Genomic DNA, 18,123 nt, shown 5'->3' with positions numbered 1-18,123 from the left:
GGTGGAGGTGCCTGTGGTGAGCAGGAAGCAGCCGGCTCCCTCTTCCCCCTTTTCCAGGGCTGGATGAATCAGCTGCACGTGTACGACCCCGAGCTTTTCCATCCGTCGCTCACACACTCGGTGCTCGCCGTGCTGGACGGGTCCACCCTCAAGCTGTCCTACCCCAAGAGCAACATCCCGCGCCGAGCCACCTTCGAGGAGGAGATCCTGGACGCAGTCTTCGTCAGCCACCGCTGCTACGACCTGACCGACGCCAAGGTGAGCCTGGAGGTCCTCAGGACCCTCCCACGGGGACCCCCTATGCCTGGCCCGGCCTCATCCCGCTCTCGGTGCTGCAGGTCTTCCTGTGCCCCCCCAGCCTGGCCCGAAAGCGGACGTGGAACAAGAAATATCCCATCTGTGTGCTCCTCCCCGAGACGGCGGAGGGAGAGGGCAGGAGCAGCGAGGAGCACGACACGGAGCTGCAGGGGGATGAGGGGACAAGGAAGGTGCCGGTGTCTGGGCAGGACATCCCAGGGGACTGCAGGGAGAGGTGCCTGTACCTGTTTGGGCGGACAGGGCGAGAGAAGGAGGAGTGGTACCAGCACCTCGTGCAAGCCTCCCATGGGACACCTAGAAGTCACGGTGACACCAGAGCAGGTGAGGAGCAGCCACCACGGCCTCTGCTCTGTGCCAGGACTGATCCCGGAACACAATCCCTTGGTGGGCAACAATGAGCACAGAGGGACATGGAGGAGCCCAAAGTGTAGCCAAGAGGGTTCACGTCATCAGCACAGAGTGGGTGGCATGTCACTGGCATCATGGACAGGCATCATGTCACCCTTGATGCTATCCTGACCCAACAGATTGGATATTAGGCAAAATTCTTCCACCGAAAGGGCGGTCCAGGCCTGGCACAGCTGCCCAGGGCAGGGGTGGAGTCCCCATCCCTGGAAAGAGTTAAATCCCTGTGGATGTGGCACTTGGAGAGGTGCTGGGGAATGGTTGGATTGATGACATTGGAGGGATTTTCCAAGCTAAATGATTCTGTGGTTCCATGTCCCCAGGCATGGGATCAGTTCCGCAGAGCAGCGGCAGCAGCAGTGGGGGCAGTGCTGAGGACATCCCATCCACAGATTCAGCCAAGGATCTGTCGGGAAGCGTTGAGGAGATTTACCTGGATTACAGCACCTACATGGCCCGATTCATGCCAGCACAGGGGGCACCCAGCCCGGACCGGAGCCCCTCTCATGGAGCTCTGGGCAGCCCCACGCCCACAAAGGTGAGTGGGACAAATCCAGCACTGGGAGCGGGACTTGAGCGCTAAGCAGAGGCTGATGGACCCCACACAAAGCCACTTCCAGTCTGTGGTTTGTGTGAGCAGCCAAGCCCTGGGGCAGGAGAGCACCGGGACAGCAGGTTCCACTGCTCACGGGGCCACCTCGCTGCAGGGGCTGGTGGCTGCTGTCCCTCCGCAGCTCGGCGAGGACACGGCGAGCATGGCCTGGATGAATGCGCTGGTGGGGCGCATCTTCTGGGACTTCCTGCGGGAGCAGTACTGGGCTGAGCAGGTGTCCAACAAGATCCAGAAGAAGCTGAGCAAGATCAAGGTGAGAGGCAGGAGCATCAGATCACTCGGGGCAGCCTTGTTCCCAAGGCTCCATGGCACATGCCAGGCTGTGGTGACCGTCCCCCATGGGGTTTCCCTCCATCAGCTCCCGTATTTCATGAATGAGCTGACGCTGACAGAGCTGGACATGGGCACATCTATCCCCTCAGTTCTCAGCGCCTCCAACCCCACCATCAATGAGCGAGGTAAGAGCCCCACAGAGGGACAGGGACCCCAAAGCTGGCTTCAGGATGGCTTTACTGAGCTGCCAGCCTGGTCCCCAAAGCTGGGAGGTTTTGGCAGCACGCAAACAGCTCTGACCCCTGTGGTGCTGACCTGATCTCGCCCTGTCCCTCTCCCTGGCAGGACTCTGGGTGGACATGGAGGTCACCTACAGCGGCTCGTTGCAGATGACGCTGGAGACAAAGATGAACCTCAGCAAGCTGGGGAAGGAGAGCTCTGCAGAGGAGAGCGACCCTGCAGAGGCAGGCAGAGAGGGAAAAGGAATCTGTCCATGGATGGGCTCATCCTGCTCCTCCTGCCCCAGTGAGGCGAGGCTGCTGTCCCCAGAGCACCCCGTGATCTCCTGGGGTTTGCAGGGCCAGGCCACGGCTGATCCTGCTGGCAGACAGCGATGCGGAGTCGTCCAGCGCCGGCTCCTCTGACGAGGAAGATGTCACCACTGCAGAGCCCGTGGGAGCCCCGGGGGAGCGGCTTCCCCCGCCTGGCACCGAGGGGTAAGGGGGTGCTGGAGGTTTGTGCCATGGGGGGCACTGGGAGGGGCTGGGGGATGCACGGTGCCATATCAGCACAGGAGCTGGGGGACAGTGTCCCCAGCAGGGCACACACAGCACATCATGGCAGCTTTCAGAGGGGACTCTGTCCCTGTGGGGTGCTGTGGCAGAGAGCTGGGGAACCCCAAAACCCAGCAGGGCTGAGCTGGGGCCCCTCTTGCTTTAGCCACGTCAGCGGCAACAGCACGAGCCGGAAGATCCTGCGCTTCGTGGATAAGATTGCCAAGTCCAAGTACTTCCAGAAGGCCACAGAGAATGAGTTCATCAAGAAGAAGATGGAGGAGGTTTCCAACACGCCTCTGCTGCTGACGGTGGAGGTGCAGGAGCTGGCAGGAACCCTGGCTGTGAACATCCCCCCACCACCGACCAACCGTGTCTGGTACCAGCTCTCCTTTCCCCCACAGGCACATCCTCCTTCCAGCTCCCCTTGCTCCCTGCGAGGAGCCAACTCCAGGGCTTTGGGTTCATCTTGAGCACCAACAACCCAGGGCTGTTCCTCAAAGGGGCTCACAGACCTCAGGCTCATTTCTCTGAGTCTTCACCGAGGCCAACACAGGATCTGGGGACCCTGAGCAGCTGTGACCTCCTCCCTAAAACCCAGCAGTGGGGCCACCTGGGCTGAGCCACATCTTTGAGAGGTGATGCTTGCTGCCTCTTTCCTTTCCCCTCACAGGTACAGCTTCCGAGTGCCACCGCAGCTGGAGCTGAAGGTGCGCCCGAAGCTGGGCGAGCGGGAGGTGACATTCCTGCATGTCACTGAGTGGATTGAGAAGAAGCTGAAGCACGAATTTCAGGTGCCTGGGCTGTTCAAGGGCTTAACAAACCCTGCTGAGGCTTGGGCATTGCTGCCATCAGGGAGAGTCAGCCTCAGTTCGGGCCACTTGTTTCTGCAAAAAGCCGACATCTGGTCTGGTCTGGCCAGCTTGGAACAGTGAAGACACAGAACCCAAATAACAAGCTCCAGGGCTGAGGAAAAGTGATTTCCTCCCACCATTTGCAGGCCTGCCCCAAGCAGGGAGGGTTGGGGGTGTCAGGCAGTCCCAGGCAGATATCCCCCAAAAGGGCTGAATCCACCCATCTGCTCTGGTTTGGGGATGTTTGGGAGATTTACCTTCCCAAGGGTTTGTTTTCAGCTTCTCACCTCTGCTCAAAGAGCAGAAATGTCCCCACAGGTATTTAGGGCCCCCCAAAAGCCACCCATTTGGATGGCTTCAAAGTGCCCTGCTGTGGCCACCCCTGAAGCCATGGAGGTGGGCAGAGCAAAGATAAACTGTTCCTGTTCATCCCCACCCTGATATCCAGGTCTGGGACCACCCTGGGGCTGCTGCTGCGGGGGTGGGAGCCCAGGACCTCCAGTTCACAGCCTCTGACCCAGGCGTGGCTCCTGCCAAGCCACCTCCAGGCAGTGTCCCCGTGGTGTTCAAACCCACTGATTTGTTATTCCGGATTCCTCTTTTCAGAAAATTTTGGTGATGCCAAACATGGACGATCTCATCATTCCCATCATGCGCTCTGGCCTGGATCCTTGGCCACCCACCACAGGACTGCCCCGGGACCTGCCAGCCAAGGGGGACAGGAGGCTCTGAAGCACAATCCCAGGGGCAGGGACAATGCCCGGAGCTCAGGGACCTCGCTGGGACATGGGGACAGCCAGGGCCTGGCCACTGACTGCACCCAGGGCTGTGCCTGGATTCATCCTCATCCTCTGCTTCTGCAGATGAGCCTCTTCAAATCCTGCAAGCACACGTTCAGGGCACAACCAGGCTGCTGGAGACCCAGGAATTTCATGGCCACGTTCCCAGGACTCCTGGTCAAGTAGGCAGCTCTGGACAGTGGAGGGCTGGCTTTCCCACTGTCTGGTTCCTGAAGAGGGTGCAGGACACCTGGACCAGTTCTGCACCAAAGGAGTTGGGATCATTGCTGATCCAAAATTCCCAGCTCCGGGGCATCCCCCCCTCCCCACAGGCAGCTGGGCTGCAAGGAAAGCATGGGTGGGAAAGGAGTCCCAACCGAATAAATCCATCGCTGCCCAGCCCTGCCTAGCAGCCCTCTTCTTGTACACAAATTCCCATCTCTGCTGAGGATTCCAGCTGGGATCAGAGGCTTTGAGCAGGGAGAAGCCCCCGGGTTGTATCTTCAGCTCTGCAGTGCCTGGGGGTGTGTGGGAGAGGCAGTGAGGGGAGAGACAGTTGGGGAGCCTGGGCAGAGGCAGGTCATGGGGAGGCCCTGTATTCCCAGTATTCCCAGTGGAAACTCGTGCAGAAGTGCTGGTACCTGCTCTGCTCTCTGCTGGACGAGAAGAAGAAGAGTCTTCATGGTGGTTTGGTGAGTGGAAAAATTCACTTGGCAAAGGAAAGGGAGGATCCAGAGGACACAGCAGGCACTTGGCTGTCCCAGTTAGTCCCTGTCTGTGTGGGCCAGTCCCAAATGCCACTTTTCCCATCCCCACCTGCTGAGAAGCCTGAAAACAGGCAAGACACCCCTCCAGAAGGAAGAGAGGGAGCAGGCATGGCTTGGAGCCCCTTTATTGCAAGTGCCCTGTCAGGCAGCCTTGGATCTCCATCCTTAGAGCTCTTCCTGCACACCTGGCTTCTCCTTCACCAAGTGTTTCTTCTGAGGACCCTGGAAGAGAGCAGAGAGGAGAGTTTGGTGTTAGGGACATGCAGACATGGCTGTGTCTGGGCTGTGGGGACCAGAAAGGCAGCTCTGGCCAGCAGCTGAAAAATGGGGTTATCCTACAGCAAATCAACCCTATGGGAGCAAATGGCAGGAATTACTTATGTCCCTCAACTTCCAGGCCAATGTGATGTTTTACCACAGAATCCATGGGGGAAAATGGCAAAGAAAAGAGCTGCACCCAGGTCAAACCTCCTCCTGTCACCGAGCTCCTCAGCAGCTCAGGGCTGGCAGTGACACAACAGGCTCCTGACACTGAGCTGAAGGAAATCAGCTTAACCTCTAAAGAGCTCTGCCTAACCAATCCCCCTGCCAGCTCTAAGGAGGCTTAGCCAGCTTCACATGGCATTTCTGGCTGACAGGCCAGATCCAGACCCAGTTTACATCTGCCTGGGATCCAGGCAGTTGTTTCTTTGCCTTCTCCTTCTCTCTCTCCTGGTTTATTCAGTGCTTCCTCCCCTTCAGACTCAGACTTGCACCAGCCTGGTGAAGGCTGCAAAACTATTCAGGAATCTGCCATGTTTGGATTTTTTTTTTTTTTTTTTTTGCCCCAGATTTAAGAAAAATACACTGCTTGGCCTTCTTGAAAGCTTCTGACAAAAGCACCATAAATCTGCATCTGAATTTGACCCAAACTTTTTTCCTCTAAGAACATTAAAGCTATAAATCATTCCAAACAAATCAAAGCAGTGCACAATTCCAAGTGAAAGGGACCATATGGCCAAGACAGTGCCTGCCAAGTTAACTGCTTGTTTAAAACTTCCCATGGTAAATGGGAACTGGTTGCCCATATGGTCTCTTATTTGCTGGTTGAGTTGTCTTGGATCACTCACACAACCATCCTGTTCTTCCTTAGCATAATTTCTGCTGCGTGAGCTGAGCTTGTGGCTGTCTTTACTCAAGAGAGTCTCAAACATTCGTTTGGCTGTTGTTGTATCGAGAAACATCATAGAATCATGGAATCATAGAATCCTGGAATGGTTTGGGTTGGAAGGGACATAAAACTCATCCAGTTCCACCTCCCTGCCCATGGACACCTGGAAGATGCTTGGTTGGAGTCAGTCAGTTGCTTTAGCCCCATGATGAGCTGGAGGCAGCCTGAGGAACTCACCATGAAAGCCCTCTTTTCCTGAGCTGTCTGGAAGCGGCCGTGGCCGAATTTGGAAGTGGTATCAATGAATTTGAGCTCGATGGCTTCATGGGCCCAGCGGCTTGTGTGCACCAGGAGGGACTGGGAAAGAACAGTCACAACACATCAAGATAATCATTACAGAAAATCAGGACAGCTGTTCTCATGGAAGCAGGGTTGGAATATCCTCTAAACAAATATCTCCTCAAAAATCTGTGTTCTCAGAGCAACACCCTGGTGCTCAGGTGGTGGAGAGCTTGCAGAGCTGCTCTTCACTCAGCATTTCACAGAGTCACAGAATCAACTAGGCGGGAAAAGACCTCTGAGATCACCAAGTCTAACCTATAGCCTAACACTGCCTTGTCAACCAGACCATGACACTGAGTGCCACATCCAGTCTGTCCTTAAACACCAGTGACTCCACCGCCTCCCTGGGCAGCCCATTCCAATGCCCAATCACCCTTTCTGTAACAATCCATCATTTCATTTCTGAAATGAACCCCAGCCCTCAGAGCTCTGAAGCTCTCCAGAGAGGCTCCATCCACCTGCCCACTCCACAAACCCTCCACCTGCCAATGGCCTCAGCACCACATTCATGTGCAACACAGCACCAAGGACCCTCCCAGTGTCCCTGCACAGCATTTGGAGGGCTCTCCATGTGGAGAATGTGTCCCTGGGAAGCTGCAGTCCATCCCAGCCTGGTGCTCTCACCTTCCGGAGGGTGAGCACGCGCTTCCTGGTGCCCACCACGCAGCCCTTCAGCATGAGGAAGTCGTTGTTGACCTCTCCATAGTGAGGGAAACCACCCTGTGGGGAGAGCAGAGGGGTTGGTGGGCAGGAGAGCTGGCTGGGAGAGTCAGGAGAGTCACAGCCCTGTCACCTCTCAGCCCTTACCATAGGTGTGATGGTCTTCTCCGTGATATCGTAGTGCGTCGAAGCGTTGTTCCTCACCACTTTGCCATCCTCCACGTGGATCCCATGGCCAATGCGGTAAATCTGGGAACAGACAGGCAGCAGAGATGGAGACTCTCCTGCCCCTTGCTAAGGAGCTTCACAGGGTGACCAAATCCCCCACAGAATCACATGGTTTTCACCAAGGTGTGCCCTCGAGCAGCAGAAAAGCACCGGGAAAGACATGGAGATGTCTACGGAAATATCTGGGAGGATAAGGACAGCTGAGGGCACCGTGGGAAGGAGGATGGTGACAGGATGGGAGGCCTGAGGGAGCCCCCCCGGGCTGTACCTTCTTGTTGATCTCGGTGCGGTGGTGGTAGCCCTTCTGGCCAGCCCGGGCGATGGAGTAGCCCACGCGGGCCGGGTGCCAGGCCCCGATGCAGGCCACCTTCCGCAGGCCCTTGTGTGTCTTCCTGGGCAGCTTCTTGGTGTGCCAGCGGCTGGTCACCCCTGGGAGCATGGGAACAGTGGGCAGGGTCAGCAGGGAGAGGCAGGGCAGGGGCTGGGACTGGGGAAGCAGGGTCCCATCATTCTCCTGAGGGACAGTCCCATCCTTCTCCTGCAGTTCTCAGTGGAGGCTGTGTTGGGAGGAGATGAGGAGCTGTTCTCACTTCCCATGGCTCTGATCAGACTGGGATGTGTTCCATGCCCCCAGGGACACCCACACCCCTGCACATGTGGGGTTTGGGAGACATTCACACAATCACAGAATGGTTTAGATTGGAAGGGACCACAAAGACCATCCAGTTCCAAGCCCTGCCACAGGAAGGGACACCTCCCATTAGATCTTGTTGCTTTATGTACTGACAGTGCCTCTGAGCCTCCTGGGAGGCCTCTGGGCGCAGTAGACAGCACAGCTTTCATTGCCCTTAATCTCAGGGAAAATCTTTCCACCAGAGGTTACCTTGTCAGCTCCTTTGTATCTACATCAGAGATGCCCCTGTTGCACTTTTCTCTTGCCGGAATCCCTGAGATTAAGGAAACCAAACTCTGCCACAACAGAACTGGATGTCATGCTTAAGATCCCGAGGCTCTTTGCTACTCCCTCTACAAAAAATTGGGGGTTCTCAGGGTTGTTAACACCTTCCTGCCCCAAAACCACCTGATGGGCAGAGCCATGTGAGAAGGACAGACCCAAACCCCTGTACCTTTCATCCCGTGCCCCTTGGTCACACCGATGACATCGATCATCTCGTTCTGGCTGAAGACGCTGTGCACAGAGATCTGCTTCTCCAGCCTCTCCCGGACCCAGTCGACCTTCTCAGCCACTGTGCCCCCATTCAGCTGGATCTCCATAATGTGGGCCTTCTTCTGCCTCAGTGGGAGCAGCCTCATCTGCAGCACACAGTGGTTTAGGGTGACATGTGGCCCCTCGCCCCACAGACACGAGGGTGCAGCAGGGCTGGGTCACTCAGAATCTGTGAGGAGCACAGGGGTGAGCAGAGCCACTGCTTCACCACCCTCTCTGCCACAGTCGTGCCCTTTCATAGCAGCCCTGGGTCAGCAGCTCCTGGTATCTGGGATCTCGTGGAGCCAACTCCTTGTCCTTGAGCCCAGAGACCTCATCTGGGCTTTAGCCAACTTAGCTCTCCCCCAGACTCCAAAGCAGCCCTTAACTCCCGGGATCAGCATGAAAACGGGCCCCTGTGTATCCAGCAATCAGCATCTGGCAAAACTGTGCCTGCCCATGTGGTTATTTTTGCCTAAAACATTTGACACCAGTTGCTAATTTGAGGTGATCATGAGGCCCAAGGTCCCTTGCTGACACAGGACTCAGGACCTGCCCAGGCTCTGCCCTCCTCTTGCTCTCTTCCACGGGATGTGTGTGCTCCCATCAGGATGTGGGGGCTCCCCAGCATTCCCAAACCACAGCCCCCGAGGCAATCCTGGAGCAGGGAGCTCTGGAAGGGGACTGGGAGGTCAGGAGGCAGCTGGAAAGGTCAGTCAGCACCTCCCATTGCCCTGTCTCACACCATCTGCTCTCTCAGCCTCTGTGACACCACCAAAACACCTCCTGATCCCATTTCCAGGCCCCTCAGAGCGGAGGAAGCCCCTGAGCTTTGGGGGACGCTCTGACCTGTGTGTGCATAATGACACGGATGACCTTGCAGTATTTCTTCATGGCTGCAAAATCCTTCTCCAGCTGCCTTTTCCCAGCCTCATCCTGCCATTTTTTGCAGTACTTGGTGAACGCCTTCTTCTTGCTCTTGTGCCTATGACAGAAGTGGTTTGACATCCATCAGAGCTGATAAAGGGCTTGTGACAGTGCAGAGAGGGGACAGGTCACCTTGTCAGGCACCTCCTCGGAGGCACAAGGAACCTGTGGATACCTGAGCCTCACCTGACTGTCAGGACCTTGAGGTGGGAAGAGGAAAGTGGATAATGAGCCGTGAAAAGGGCTTGTTCAAGGGTAATTCAAACCTTTCTGCATGAGGAATGCAGTTGTCTCCCACTGACTGACTCAGCACCACCAAAATACAGGCACAAAATGAGAGACAGGAGAAAGCAGGGATCAGGGGCTTGTTGTGGGTAAGTCTCCATGGCACTGTTACAGGAGATTCCTACAGCTAGGAAGCCACAAAGCAGCCAGGCACTTCCCTGGTACCTGTGGATACCTGTGCCTCACCTGACTGTCAAGGGCTTTGGGAGGGAAGAAGGAAGTGGATGAGTTGTGAAAAGGGCTGACAGGAGAAAACAGAGGCGTATGGTGGGTGGGTCTCCATGGCACTGTCACAGGAGACACAATTCCTGCAGCAAGGAAATTCGTGTTTTCCACTTCCCTCTCTGCTGAGGGGTGTTGATATTTATGAGGGCCAGGGGCCACATTCTGCACCAATATTCCCCCTGGCAAATCTGGTTTCACTCCAGCTCAAGAATTCCAGTTAACTGGGGAGCTGACAAGTCCAACCTACACAAGGGAAAAGGAACCTGCCATATGATATTGTGGAGAGAGCTAACTTGGTTCAACCATTAGAATAAATTTACATATGCATATGCTGCTCCCCAGCATCGGGCTGTTTGCAGTGTCTCTGTGCATGACTAAATAAGCAGCAGTTTCACTCCACAGGAGTTGAGCTGTCTGGGCATCCCGGAGAGCCTGTGGAATTGCTGCCAGAGATCCCTCACAGGCAGCCCCCCAGGAAACCCCCACTCTGGGAATCCAAGAATCATTGAGGTTGGAAAATACCTCCAAGATCATCGAGTGCAACCTGTGACTGATCCCCACCTTGTCATCCAGCCCAGAGCACTGAATGTCACATCCAGTGGTGCCTTGGACACCTCCAGGGTGGTGACTCCACTACTTCCCTGGGGAGTTCCAATGTTAAATGACCCTTTTAGGGCACACATACCAGTTCTTGTAGAAGCGCCGCCGGCACTCATCGCTGATGTGCTCAGCAAAAACAGTCTTGAAATTCCTCAAGCCCTTGGGTGTCTCGATGTAGCCCACAACCCCCACCACTACCATCGGGGGGGTCTCGATGATGGTCACGGCCTCCACCTCCTCCCGCTTGGAGACCTCTGCAGAGCAGCAAAGGGAAGTGGTGCTTGGCATCCTCTGGGATCAGGTCATTCCCTGGAGGATTCCGGCTGTCACAGAGAGTGCTGGGGGCAGGGTCATGTTTGGTCTCCAGCCAGCCCCAGCCTTCCCATCTCCCAAACCACCACTCACTATCGCAGTGTGGAGATTTCCAGCAACTCCCACTCAGCCCATGCTGAGGTGGCCTTTGACCATCCAAGACCTGGACAGCCAGGATTTAACCTAGAAGCTGTGGGCTCCACCACCCCTTTCCAGAAACAGCCTTTCCCAACAAGCCTAATCCCCTCCTTTCCCTCCTGGATGTGGCCCCATGCCTGCTGCAGCCAAGCCTTACTGAGCCCAGGCCTGTGCACCTCCCGCACAGTGTGGGTCATTCCAGCCTTGTAGCCCAGGAAAGCTGTCAGGTGCACTGGTTTGCTGGGGTCATCCTTGGGCCAGGCCTTCACCTTCCCTCGGTGCCGGCGGCTCCGCTTGTGGGGCAGGAAGCCCAGGTGGCCATGCCTGGGAGCAGAGAACTTGCGGTGGGACTGCGGAGAGGAACAGCAAAGGGCAGCTTCACTCTCAGCTCCCGGAAAATGGGGCAAAGCACAACAAAATTTCCCCTCTTTTACATGGGAATACCGGAGAGATTCCGGGCTCTTCCTTGAGTTGTAACAGGGTGGGATTTTGTTCAAGCTTCTGTCATGTACATGGAAAAATGTCACAGAATTCTGGAACGGTTTGGGTGGGAAGGGACCTGAAAGCCCATCCAGTTCCACCCCCCTGCCATGGGCAGGGACAGCTTCCACTATCCCAGGGTGCTCCAAGCCCTGTCCAACCTTGGACACTTCCAGAGATCCAGGCGCAGCCACAGCTTTTCTGGGCACCCTGTGCCAGGGCCTCACCACCCTCACAGGGAAAGGATTTCTACCTAATATCCAGTATAAATCTACTCTCTGTCAGTGTGAATTCACTAAATTTCTGGACAAATGATGCCAGTTAAATAAAAAACTTAACATGATCTCCCTCCTTCAGCTTCCTCTGAAGGACTTTGAAGGAGAAATACATTCTCTATTAGATCTGTCCTTCTGTGCTCTTAATTATAACAATTTATTTGGTACCTGCAGCACCAAAAAGGCCTGCTTGGAATTCCTGGGCTTTGTGTCATCAAGGCAAATGGCACAAAACAAGCACAGGCAAGGATCGGGAACACAGGGGAAAGGATGCCCAAAGGAATGGGTAACAGGAACATGCACAGGTTCTAAAGGCACCTTGAAAGCCAGATGAGAAGAGATTAATATATAGACTTCAACCACAAGCAGCAAAGGGTTAGTCCTGCACTCACTGCAGCTCCTTCCTAGCTCAGATCAGTCCTAGCGCCTGGCTGTGCTTTCCACCAAGCTCATTTTCCAGCCTGAGTGGAACTCTGAGGATTCTGACCCCATTCCAGCGGCACTACCAGGAGCATAACCCAGCCTTGCTTGCTGACCCTCCACACACAAGCGACTCCAGCAGAGCTGTACCAACCATGGGACGTCTTCGGCCTGGGGCAGCAGCAGAGAGAGACTGTCAGGAAGTGCCTCCCCAGATTAATACTTAAGATGGTTATGGGTCTGAAGACACAAATTTAGCCGCTCGCTTCACCCGCTGCGATATTCATTTCATTCCTGGCAGGTTGGACATGACAGTTGTGGTGTGATAAAGGTCAATTGCTGCTGGCTCAGTTTACGCTTCTCCCTCCTGAACAACTCCAGTGTGAATGGCAGGAATTAGGGCAGTTTCCTGAATTAGGGCAGTTTCCAAACGGGTACCACACACCCAGAGCTGTGAACACCTGCACCAGGTACCCCCAGCACAGACTGAAAAATCTGTCAGCCCAGGCAAAAAGGCTTTGTGATTCTGATGTGAAAAGAGATCAAGACAATAGACCTCGGAATCACAGAACAGTTTGGATTGGAATGGACCTTAAAAACCATCCAGTCACAGCTCCTGCCATGGGCAGGGACACCTTCCACTATCCCAGGATGCTCCAAGACCTGTCCAACCTGGCCTTGGACACTTCCAGGGATCCAGGGACAGCCACAGCTTCTCTGGGCACCCTGTGCCAGGGCCTCCTCACCCTCACAGGGAAGGACTTCTCCCTGATATCCCATTTAACCCTGTCCTCCGTCAGTGGGAAATATTCCCAACAGGTCAGGAGCTGTCCCTCTGCTCAGCCCTGTGAGGCACATCTGTAGTGTGGTGTCCAGCTCTGAGCCCCAGCGGGGCCAGGGAGCGCCTGGAGCGGGGCCGGCAGAGGCTGCGGAGCTGAGGAAGGGCCTGGAGCAGCTCCGTGCCCAGGACAGGCTGAGGGAGCCGGGGCTGCTCAGCCTCGAGAGGAGCCCCAGCTGAGAGGGGCCCTCAGCCCTGGGTGTCCCTGGCTGCAGGGAGGGCTCAGGGCAGGGCCCAGCCTCTGCTCCGGGGCCCAGCAATGGCACCAGAGCAATGGGCAGGGACTGACCCCAGTAATTCCCCCTGCACATACGGACTTTATCCCTGTGCGGTGACCAAGCACTGGAACAGATCCCACAGAGGGTGCAGAGTCTCCCTCACCAGGGATATTCCAGAGCTATCTGTACACAGTCCTGTGCCATGTGCTGTGGGATGGCCCTGCTGAGCAGGGAGGTGAGACAGACGGGACACACCGTGAGCTCCTCCAACCTGGCCCATCCCTGATTCTGGGATCCCCTCACGGAGGAGGGAGATGCGCACTACAACTCCCGGCGTGCCCCGGAGCCGCCGCCATGTTCCCGCGGCCCCGCCTCCTCAAGGGTCACCCCCATATTCCCCGCTCCCGGCGCCTCAGGGGCCGCCGCCATCTTTCCCCGCTGCCGCCGCGATGCCGGAGGATCACGACTGGGAGGCGTACAAGGTGCCGCCGACCCGCACCCCTGTCTCCGAGAGGACCACGTCGGTGCCCAACCCCATCAACTTCTTCCAGAGCGCCTTCAGCTATGTCTTCGACGCGCCCGTCACCTTCGTCCGAGGTACATGCGGGACGAGACCCCCGCCCCCCCCTTTCCCGCTCCCCGTGGGAGTTGAGCAGCGACCCGGGGACGGGCACACAGGGACGGGCACACCGGGGCACGGGGCAAAGGCGTGACGATACGGGCACCTGGACAGGCAAAGGGCACACGCAAGGACACGGGGAGACTGATTCTGACAGTAACAGCAACGGGAACACAGAGGGACAGGACACAGGGACGTGGGACATAGACAAATAGACGGCGTGGACACAGGGACAGACAGGGACAGGAGACACAACATGGACACAGGGACAGACAGGGACAGCGGACGCAGAAGAACACAGCATGGACACAGGGACATAGGACAGACAAGAACAGAGCTTGGATAGGAGGACAGACACAGGGACACGGGTCACGGACAAGAACACTATTGATAGTGGGACAGGGACATGGGACACAGCATGGACATTGGGAGAGGTGCAGGGGCTTGGGATACAGGGACAGAGTAACACAGCACAGAGGGACAGACACACTGGTGGGCATGAGCTGGACACAGTAATGGACCCACTGCTGCTGCCTGGGAGGGCAGCACTGGGCAGTGCCAGCACTGGGGCTGTGCTGCCCCTCGGAGTTGGGGTGTGTGACCGGGCTGTCTCTGCAGAGTGGATCGAGCGGTGGCAATCCAAGAACAAGTTCTACTACTACCACCAGAAGTTCCGCCGTGTGCCGGACCTGAGCCAGTGCCTGGATGGTGACTACCTGTGCTACTATGAGGCCGAGGCTCAGTGGAGGAGGGACAGGTATGGCTATGCCTGGACTTTCTCCAGGCGAGGTCACAGCAGAGCACACAGCTCTGGGACCTGCAGCATTTTGGTGGATGCTGGGGTGCTGAGGCAGCACCTCCAGCCCACCCCATTACACATCAGTGTCTTGCTGTCCCTGCAGCACACCTGGCATGGTGGCATTAGGAACCAGCACCCTGAAAATCCAAGCTGACATTCCACAGGGTGTCCTCACCCATTGCTTCAGCTTTTCTGTCATCTTGTAGCTGCTGTTACATTCATCACCATCTTCTCTGCAGGATGGTTGATCAGGAAATCGTGGAGATAGTCCGGGAAAGAATGGCTGCATGCAAGCAGAGGGAAGGGCCCAACCGTTTCCAGAACTGTGCCAAGGAGATGGAGCTGCTGGCACAGGTCACCAAGGCCTACCAGGACAGATGTGAGTATGGCAGCAGCACACAGGGAAAGGGTCCTAAACCCAGGAATGGGGGGTCTGAAACCACACTTGTCATGGGACACAGGCTTGTGGGAGGCACTGCTCAGACATTTCCTTTCTTTTTCAGACGGTGATCTGGGTTACCATGGGAATGCACGGACTTGCTTAATGAAACAGAAGCACAGGATGATGGAAGAGAGGAAAGCAGCACAAGAGGAGTAGAACAGTTCCTCCCTCCATGGTGCTGGTATCCACGTGCATGTTGCTTCCTTGACCTCTGGTGCTGTTGGCCTCCACAATAAACAGACATCTGTACAGTTGAGATCTGTATTCATTCTTTGAAGAGCTCTGCAAGCCCTCAACTACAGGCACTTGGGGCTGCCAGTACTGGGATTTGCCCTCTGGACCTCTTCCTCTCCTCCATGAGCCACCAGAACACTTCATGCTGCTGCGCCCAGCACTGGTTGAGAATTCCCTCAGTATGGGTTAAGATGATGTGCCCCTGCAAGTGCCCAAGGCCATGCTGGACAGAGATTGGAGCAGTGTTGTCTAGTGGAAGGTGTCCCATGGCAGGAGTTGGAACTGGATGAGCTTCCAGGTCCTTTCCAACCCAACCCCATTCCATGATTTAGCCCACCTGCCCCGAGCACCAACCCCCCCATCACACCAACCACCAGTTCCTGGTTCTCTGATCACTTTATTCTCGTACAAAACCCACTTAGGTTGTGGCCACAGCGGCTGCCTGGGTCCTCTGCACCGACACTCTCGTGTGGGTCTTGGCCAGATGATCAGTGAACTCCTGCAAAAAACACAGCAACAGTGGGTTATTTCCTCAAACCCCTCTCATTTGTTCCTTAGCACCACTTCCCATCCCTGGTGTGCGTGTGGGGCTGGGGGTAGCTCAACTTTATAGCTACCAATTCTTTGGGTACAGAAACCTGAATTTCAGGGGCAAGAATGGTTAAGATTTGAGCTGCCAAGTTACCAAAATGCTCTTACCTGGTAAGGAGACTTGGTGAAGACGGTCTCTTTCCAGAGGTCAGGAGTCAGGTAACTGTAGGTTTTGGAGATGGCATCAAAGGTGGCTTTAGCTGTGGAGAGATGTCACACACTGCCCATCAATTGCTGCAGAACCAGCCTGCTGATCCCACCTACAGCTCCAAAATATCCCCCCGGTGCAAAAATGTGGAATTCTGAAAGGATCAGGGAGACCACAGGAAGGTCTCTCTGATGAACCCACAAAACTCAGGTTTCTCTCTCTCTCCAGTTACGACAATTACACTACGGCACACAAGTGCAATCGCGCAGATTGGGAGATGTGGGATTGTAAAACCCCCATTTCTGTAATTAACTTTCACAGAACCCGCAGCAGGACCAACCTGCACTGTCAGCAGAAGTCGTGACTTCTGCTTCACTGCCAGAGGCACAAACCACTATAAAATGGAGATGCTGTGCCCTGTCAGTGACAGAAGTGGCCGTAAGCTACGTACTAGCCCCAGAGCTCACCAAAGTTGCCGAGGGTGGCTGTGCAGCCCCGCGCCGATGTGTAGCAGTCATCAATGCCAGCCATCATCAGCAGCTTCTTGGGGACAGGGGCGGACACGATCCCGGTGCCACGGGGTGCCGGGATCAGGCGCACCAGCACGGAGCCGCAGCGCCCAGTGACCTGCACGGACACAACGGGTCACACCTCCAGAACACACCCCTTGAACAGCCCCCAGGGCCAGCAGGGGACACTCACCTTACAGGGCACTGTGTGTGGCTTCCCGATCTTGTTGCCCCAGTAGCCGCGTCGCACGGGCACGATGGACAGCTTGGCCAGGATGATGGCCCCACGGATGGCCGTGGCCACCTCCTTGGAGCACTTCACCCCCAGCCCCACGTGGCCGTTGTAGTCCCCAATAGCGACAAATGCCTGCAGGCAGAAGAGTTTTCACTGCTCCCTCAGCGGCATTTCCCACCAAGAATACACCGCGGTGGGTTGCTCAGCAGGTAGCAGGAACTCAGAGCTCACCCCCAAACCTTATACACAGATAATGAAACCCATTTTTGCCCTCAGAGTTCATCCTTCAGTCAAAATCAACAAGGTTAAAGCACTGGGATTCAACTCCCTGCTGCAGCCTCACATTGGTCAGAACTCCCCATGATTTCCCAACAGCATTCTGTCTTTATACCCAAAACTTCTCCCTGAAAACCCAGCACTGCTGTACAAAAACAACTAAATTTTGCAGTCTCAGAATAGTTTGGTTAAAAGGAAGATCAAAAGTGTTGCAATACAACTTTTGGGCCAGTACTGCTTCAAAGAGCATCTGCACGTATCACTGATGCTTTCAAGTTAAAATACACTTAGTAAACTATTAATGGCCCTCACAGCAAAATATTTACTAAATGGGACAGAAACAGGGATTTGGAGTGATGAAAATAACACTAAAAATACAGAAGGGAAGTTGTGAATGCGAGGATCCTGAAGAACAGGATTACCTTGAACCTGGTGCGCTGCCCAGCACGGGTCTGTTTCTGCACAGGCATAATCTTCAGCACCTCATCCTTCAGCGAGGAGCCCAGGAAGAAATCAATGATCTCCGACTCCTGCAAAAGTCAGGCACTGAGCACACAGAGATCATGGCATCTTGGAATGGTTTGGGTTGACAGGGACCTCGAAGGTCAGCTAATTCAACCCCCTGCCAAGGGCAGTGACACCTTCCAGTATCCCTGGGTGCTCCAAGCCCCATCCAACCTGGCCTTGGACACTTCCAGGGATCCAGGGCCTCCCCACCCTCACAGGGAGGAATTCGTTCCCACCTAACCCTGCTCTCTGGCAGTGGAAAGCCATTCCCCCTCGTCCTGTTCCTCCAGGCCTCTGTCCACAGCTCCTCTCCAGCTCTCCTGGAGTCCCTTTGGACGGTGTAAGGGGCTCTAAGGTTTCCCGGAGCCTCCTCTTCTCTAGGTGAACATCCCCAGCTCTCCCAGCCTGGCTCCAACCCTTGGAGCACCTCCCTGACCCATCACTTCCATGTCCACAGCAACTCACCTTGATGGGAAGCGAGAAGAGATAAATCTCCTCGAGAGACTTGATCTTCATATCCTTGACCAGGCGACCGAGCTTGGTGACAGGAATCCACTGGCAAGGAAATCCAGGAGCAAGAGTCACCAGGCGCCAGCACCCGTCGGGAACCGGCTCTGCTGCCCCATGCGAGGGGTCGGCAGCCCCCCCGGCCCCGGCGGTCGCCACTCACCTCCTT

The 18,123-nt window shown here is 55.7% G+C and overlaps 4 protein-coding genes across 7 annotated transcripts in view; 2 read left to right on the top strand and 2 right to left on the bottom strand.

The window, feature by feature from the left end:
• The first annotated feature begins 6 nt into the window (after positions 1 to 6).
• On the top strand, positions 7 to 4,414 carry LOC103615537 (testis-expressed sequence 2 protein). Of its 3 annotated transcripts, XM_017734013.1 has the most exons (10): positions 7 to 258; positions 339 to 639; positions 1,047 to 1,261; positions 1,431 to 1,589; positions 1,695 to 1,794; positions 1,955 to 2,087; positions 2,188 to 2,325; positions 2,549 to 2,761; positions 3,056 to 3,176; positions 3,843 to 4,414. In XM_017734013.1, exons 1-10 carry the CDS (start codon positions 64 to 66, stop codon positions 3,966 to 3,968), a joined length of 1,701 nt encoding a protein of 566 aa, XP_017589502.1. In that variant the 5' UTR covers positions 7 to 63; the 3' UTR covers positions 3,969 to 4,414. The 3 variants fall into 3 exon arrangements, with proteins under 3 accessions (XP_017589502.1, XP_017589505.1, XP_017589504.1); XM_017734016.1 differs by lacking the exon at positions 3,843 to 4,414 and having other exon boundaries at positions 1,955 to 2,086; positions 2,187 to 2,325; positions 2,549 to 2,699; positions 2,787 to 3,148; XM_017734015.1 differs by lacking the exon at positions 3,843 to 4,414 and having other exon boundaries at positions 1,955 to 2,086; positions 2,187 to 2,325; positions 2,549 to 3,148.
• A 477-nt stretch (positions 4,415 to 4,891) lies between these two features.
• RPL3L (ribosomal protein L3 like) lies at positions 4,892 to 12,259 on the bottom strand. 2 transcript variants are annotated; one of them, XM_008633411.2, is made up of 10 exons: positions 12,186 to 12,259; positions 11,014 to 11,206; positions 10,492 to 10,660; positions 9,219 to 9,354; positions 8,290 to 8,476; positions 7,431 to 7,591; positions 7,082 to 7,183; positions 6,899 to 6,994; positions 6,170 to 6,289; positions 4,892 to 5,004 (listed from the first exon to the last, which is right to left on the bottom strand). In XM_008633411.2, the coding sequence occupies exons 1-10, from the start codon at positions 12,186 to 12,188 to the stop codon at positions 4,948 to 4,950; spliced, it is 1,224 nt and encodes a 407-aa protein (XP_008631633.1). In that variant the 5' UTR covers positions 12,189 to 12,259; the 3' UTR covers positions 4,892 to 4,947. The 2 variants fall into 2 exon arrangements, with proteins under 2 accessions (XP_008631633.1, XP_017589506.1); XM_017734017.1 differs by lacking the exon at positions 4,892 to 5,004 and having other exon boundaries at positions 5,659 to 6,289.
• Positions 12,260 to 13,479: 1,220 nt separating this feature from the next.
• Positions 13,480 to 15,203, top strand: NDUFB10 (NADH:ubiquinone oxidoreductase subunit B10). Its single transcript, XM_008633410.2, has 4 exons — positions 13,480 to 13,684; positions 14,325 to 14,463; positions 14,745 to 14,884; positions 15,009 to 15,203. Exons 1-4 carry the CDS (start codon positions 13,537 to 13,539, stop codon positions 15,101 to 15,103), a joined length of 522 nt encoding a protein of 173 aa, XP_008631632.1. The 5' UTR covers positions 13,480 to 13,536; the 3' UTR covers positions 15,104 to 15,203.
• Positions 15,204 to 15,558: 355 nt separating this feature from the next.
• The window catches only part of RPS2 (ribosomal protein S2), a 2,779-nt gene continuing 214 nt past the window's right edge, over positions 15,559 to 18,123 (bottom strand). Inside the window, exons 2-7 of the mRNA XM_017734271.1 lie at positions 17,913 to 18,112; positions 17,363 to 17,470; positions 16,623 to 16,796; positions 16,388 to 16,547; positions 15,881 to 15,972; positions 15,559 to 15,680 (exon numbers count right to left, since the gene is read on the bottom strand). Coding sequence (XP_017589760.1) covers positions 15,600 to 15,680; positions 15,881 to 15,972; positions 16,388 to 16,547; positions 16,623 to 16,796; positions 17,363 to 17,470; positions 17,913 to 18,112 — 815 coding nt within the window. The 3' untranslated portion in view covers positions 15,559 to 15,599. The remainder of the gene's footprint in view (positions 15,681 to 15,880; positions 15,973 to 16,387; positions 16,548 to 16,622; positions 16,797 to 17,362; positions 17,471 to 17,912; positions 18,113 to 18,123) is intronic.

The sequence above is a fragment of the Corvus brachyrhynchos genome, unplaced genomic scaffold (assembly GCF_000691975.1).
Source record: "Corvus brachyrhynchos isolate BGI_N302 unplaced genomic scaffold, ASM69197v1 scaffold5, whole genome shotgun sequence".
Lineage (NCBI taxonomy): Eukaryota > Metazoa > Chordata > Aves > Passeriformes > Corvidae > Corvus > Corvus brachyrhynchos.
The sequence above is the reverse complement of the archived record's forward strand: the minus strand, read 5'-3'. Positions and strand labels throughout refer to the sequence as shown.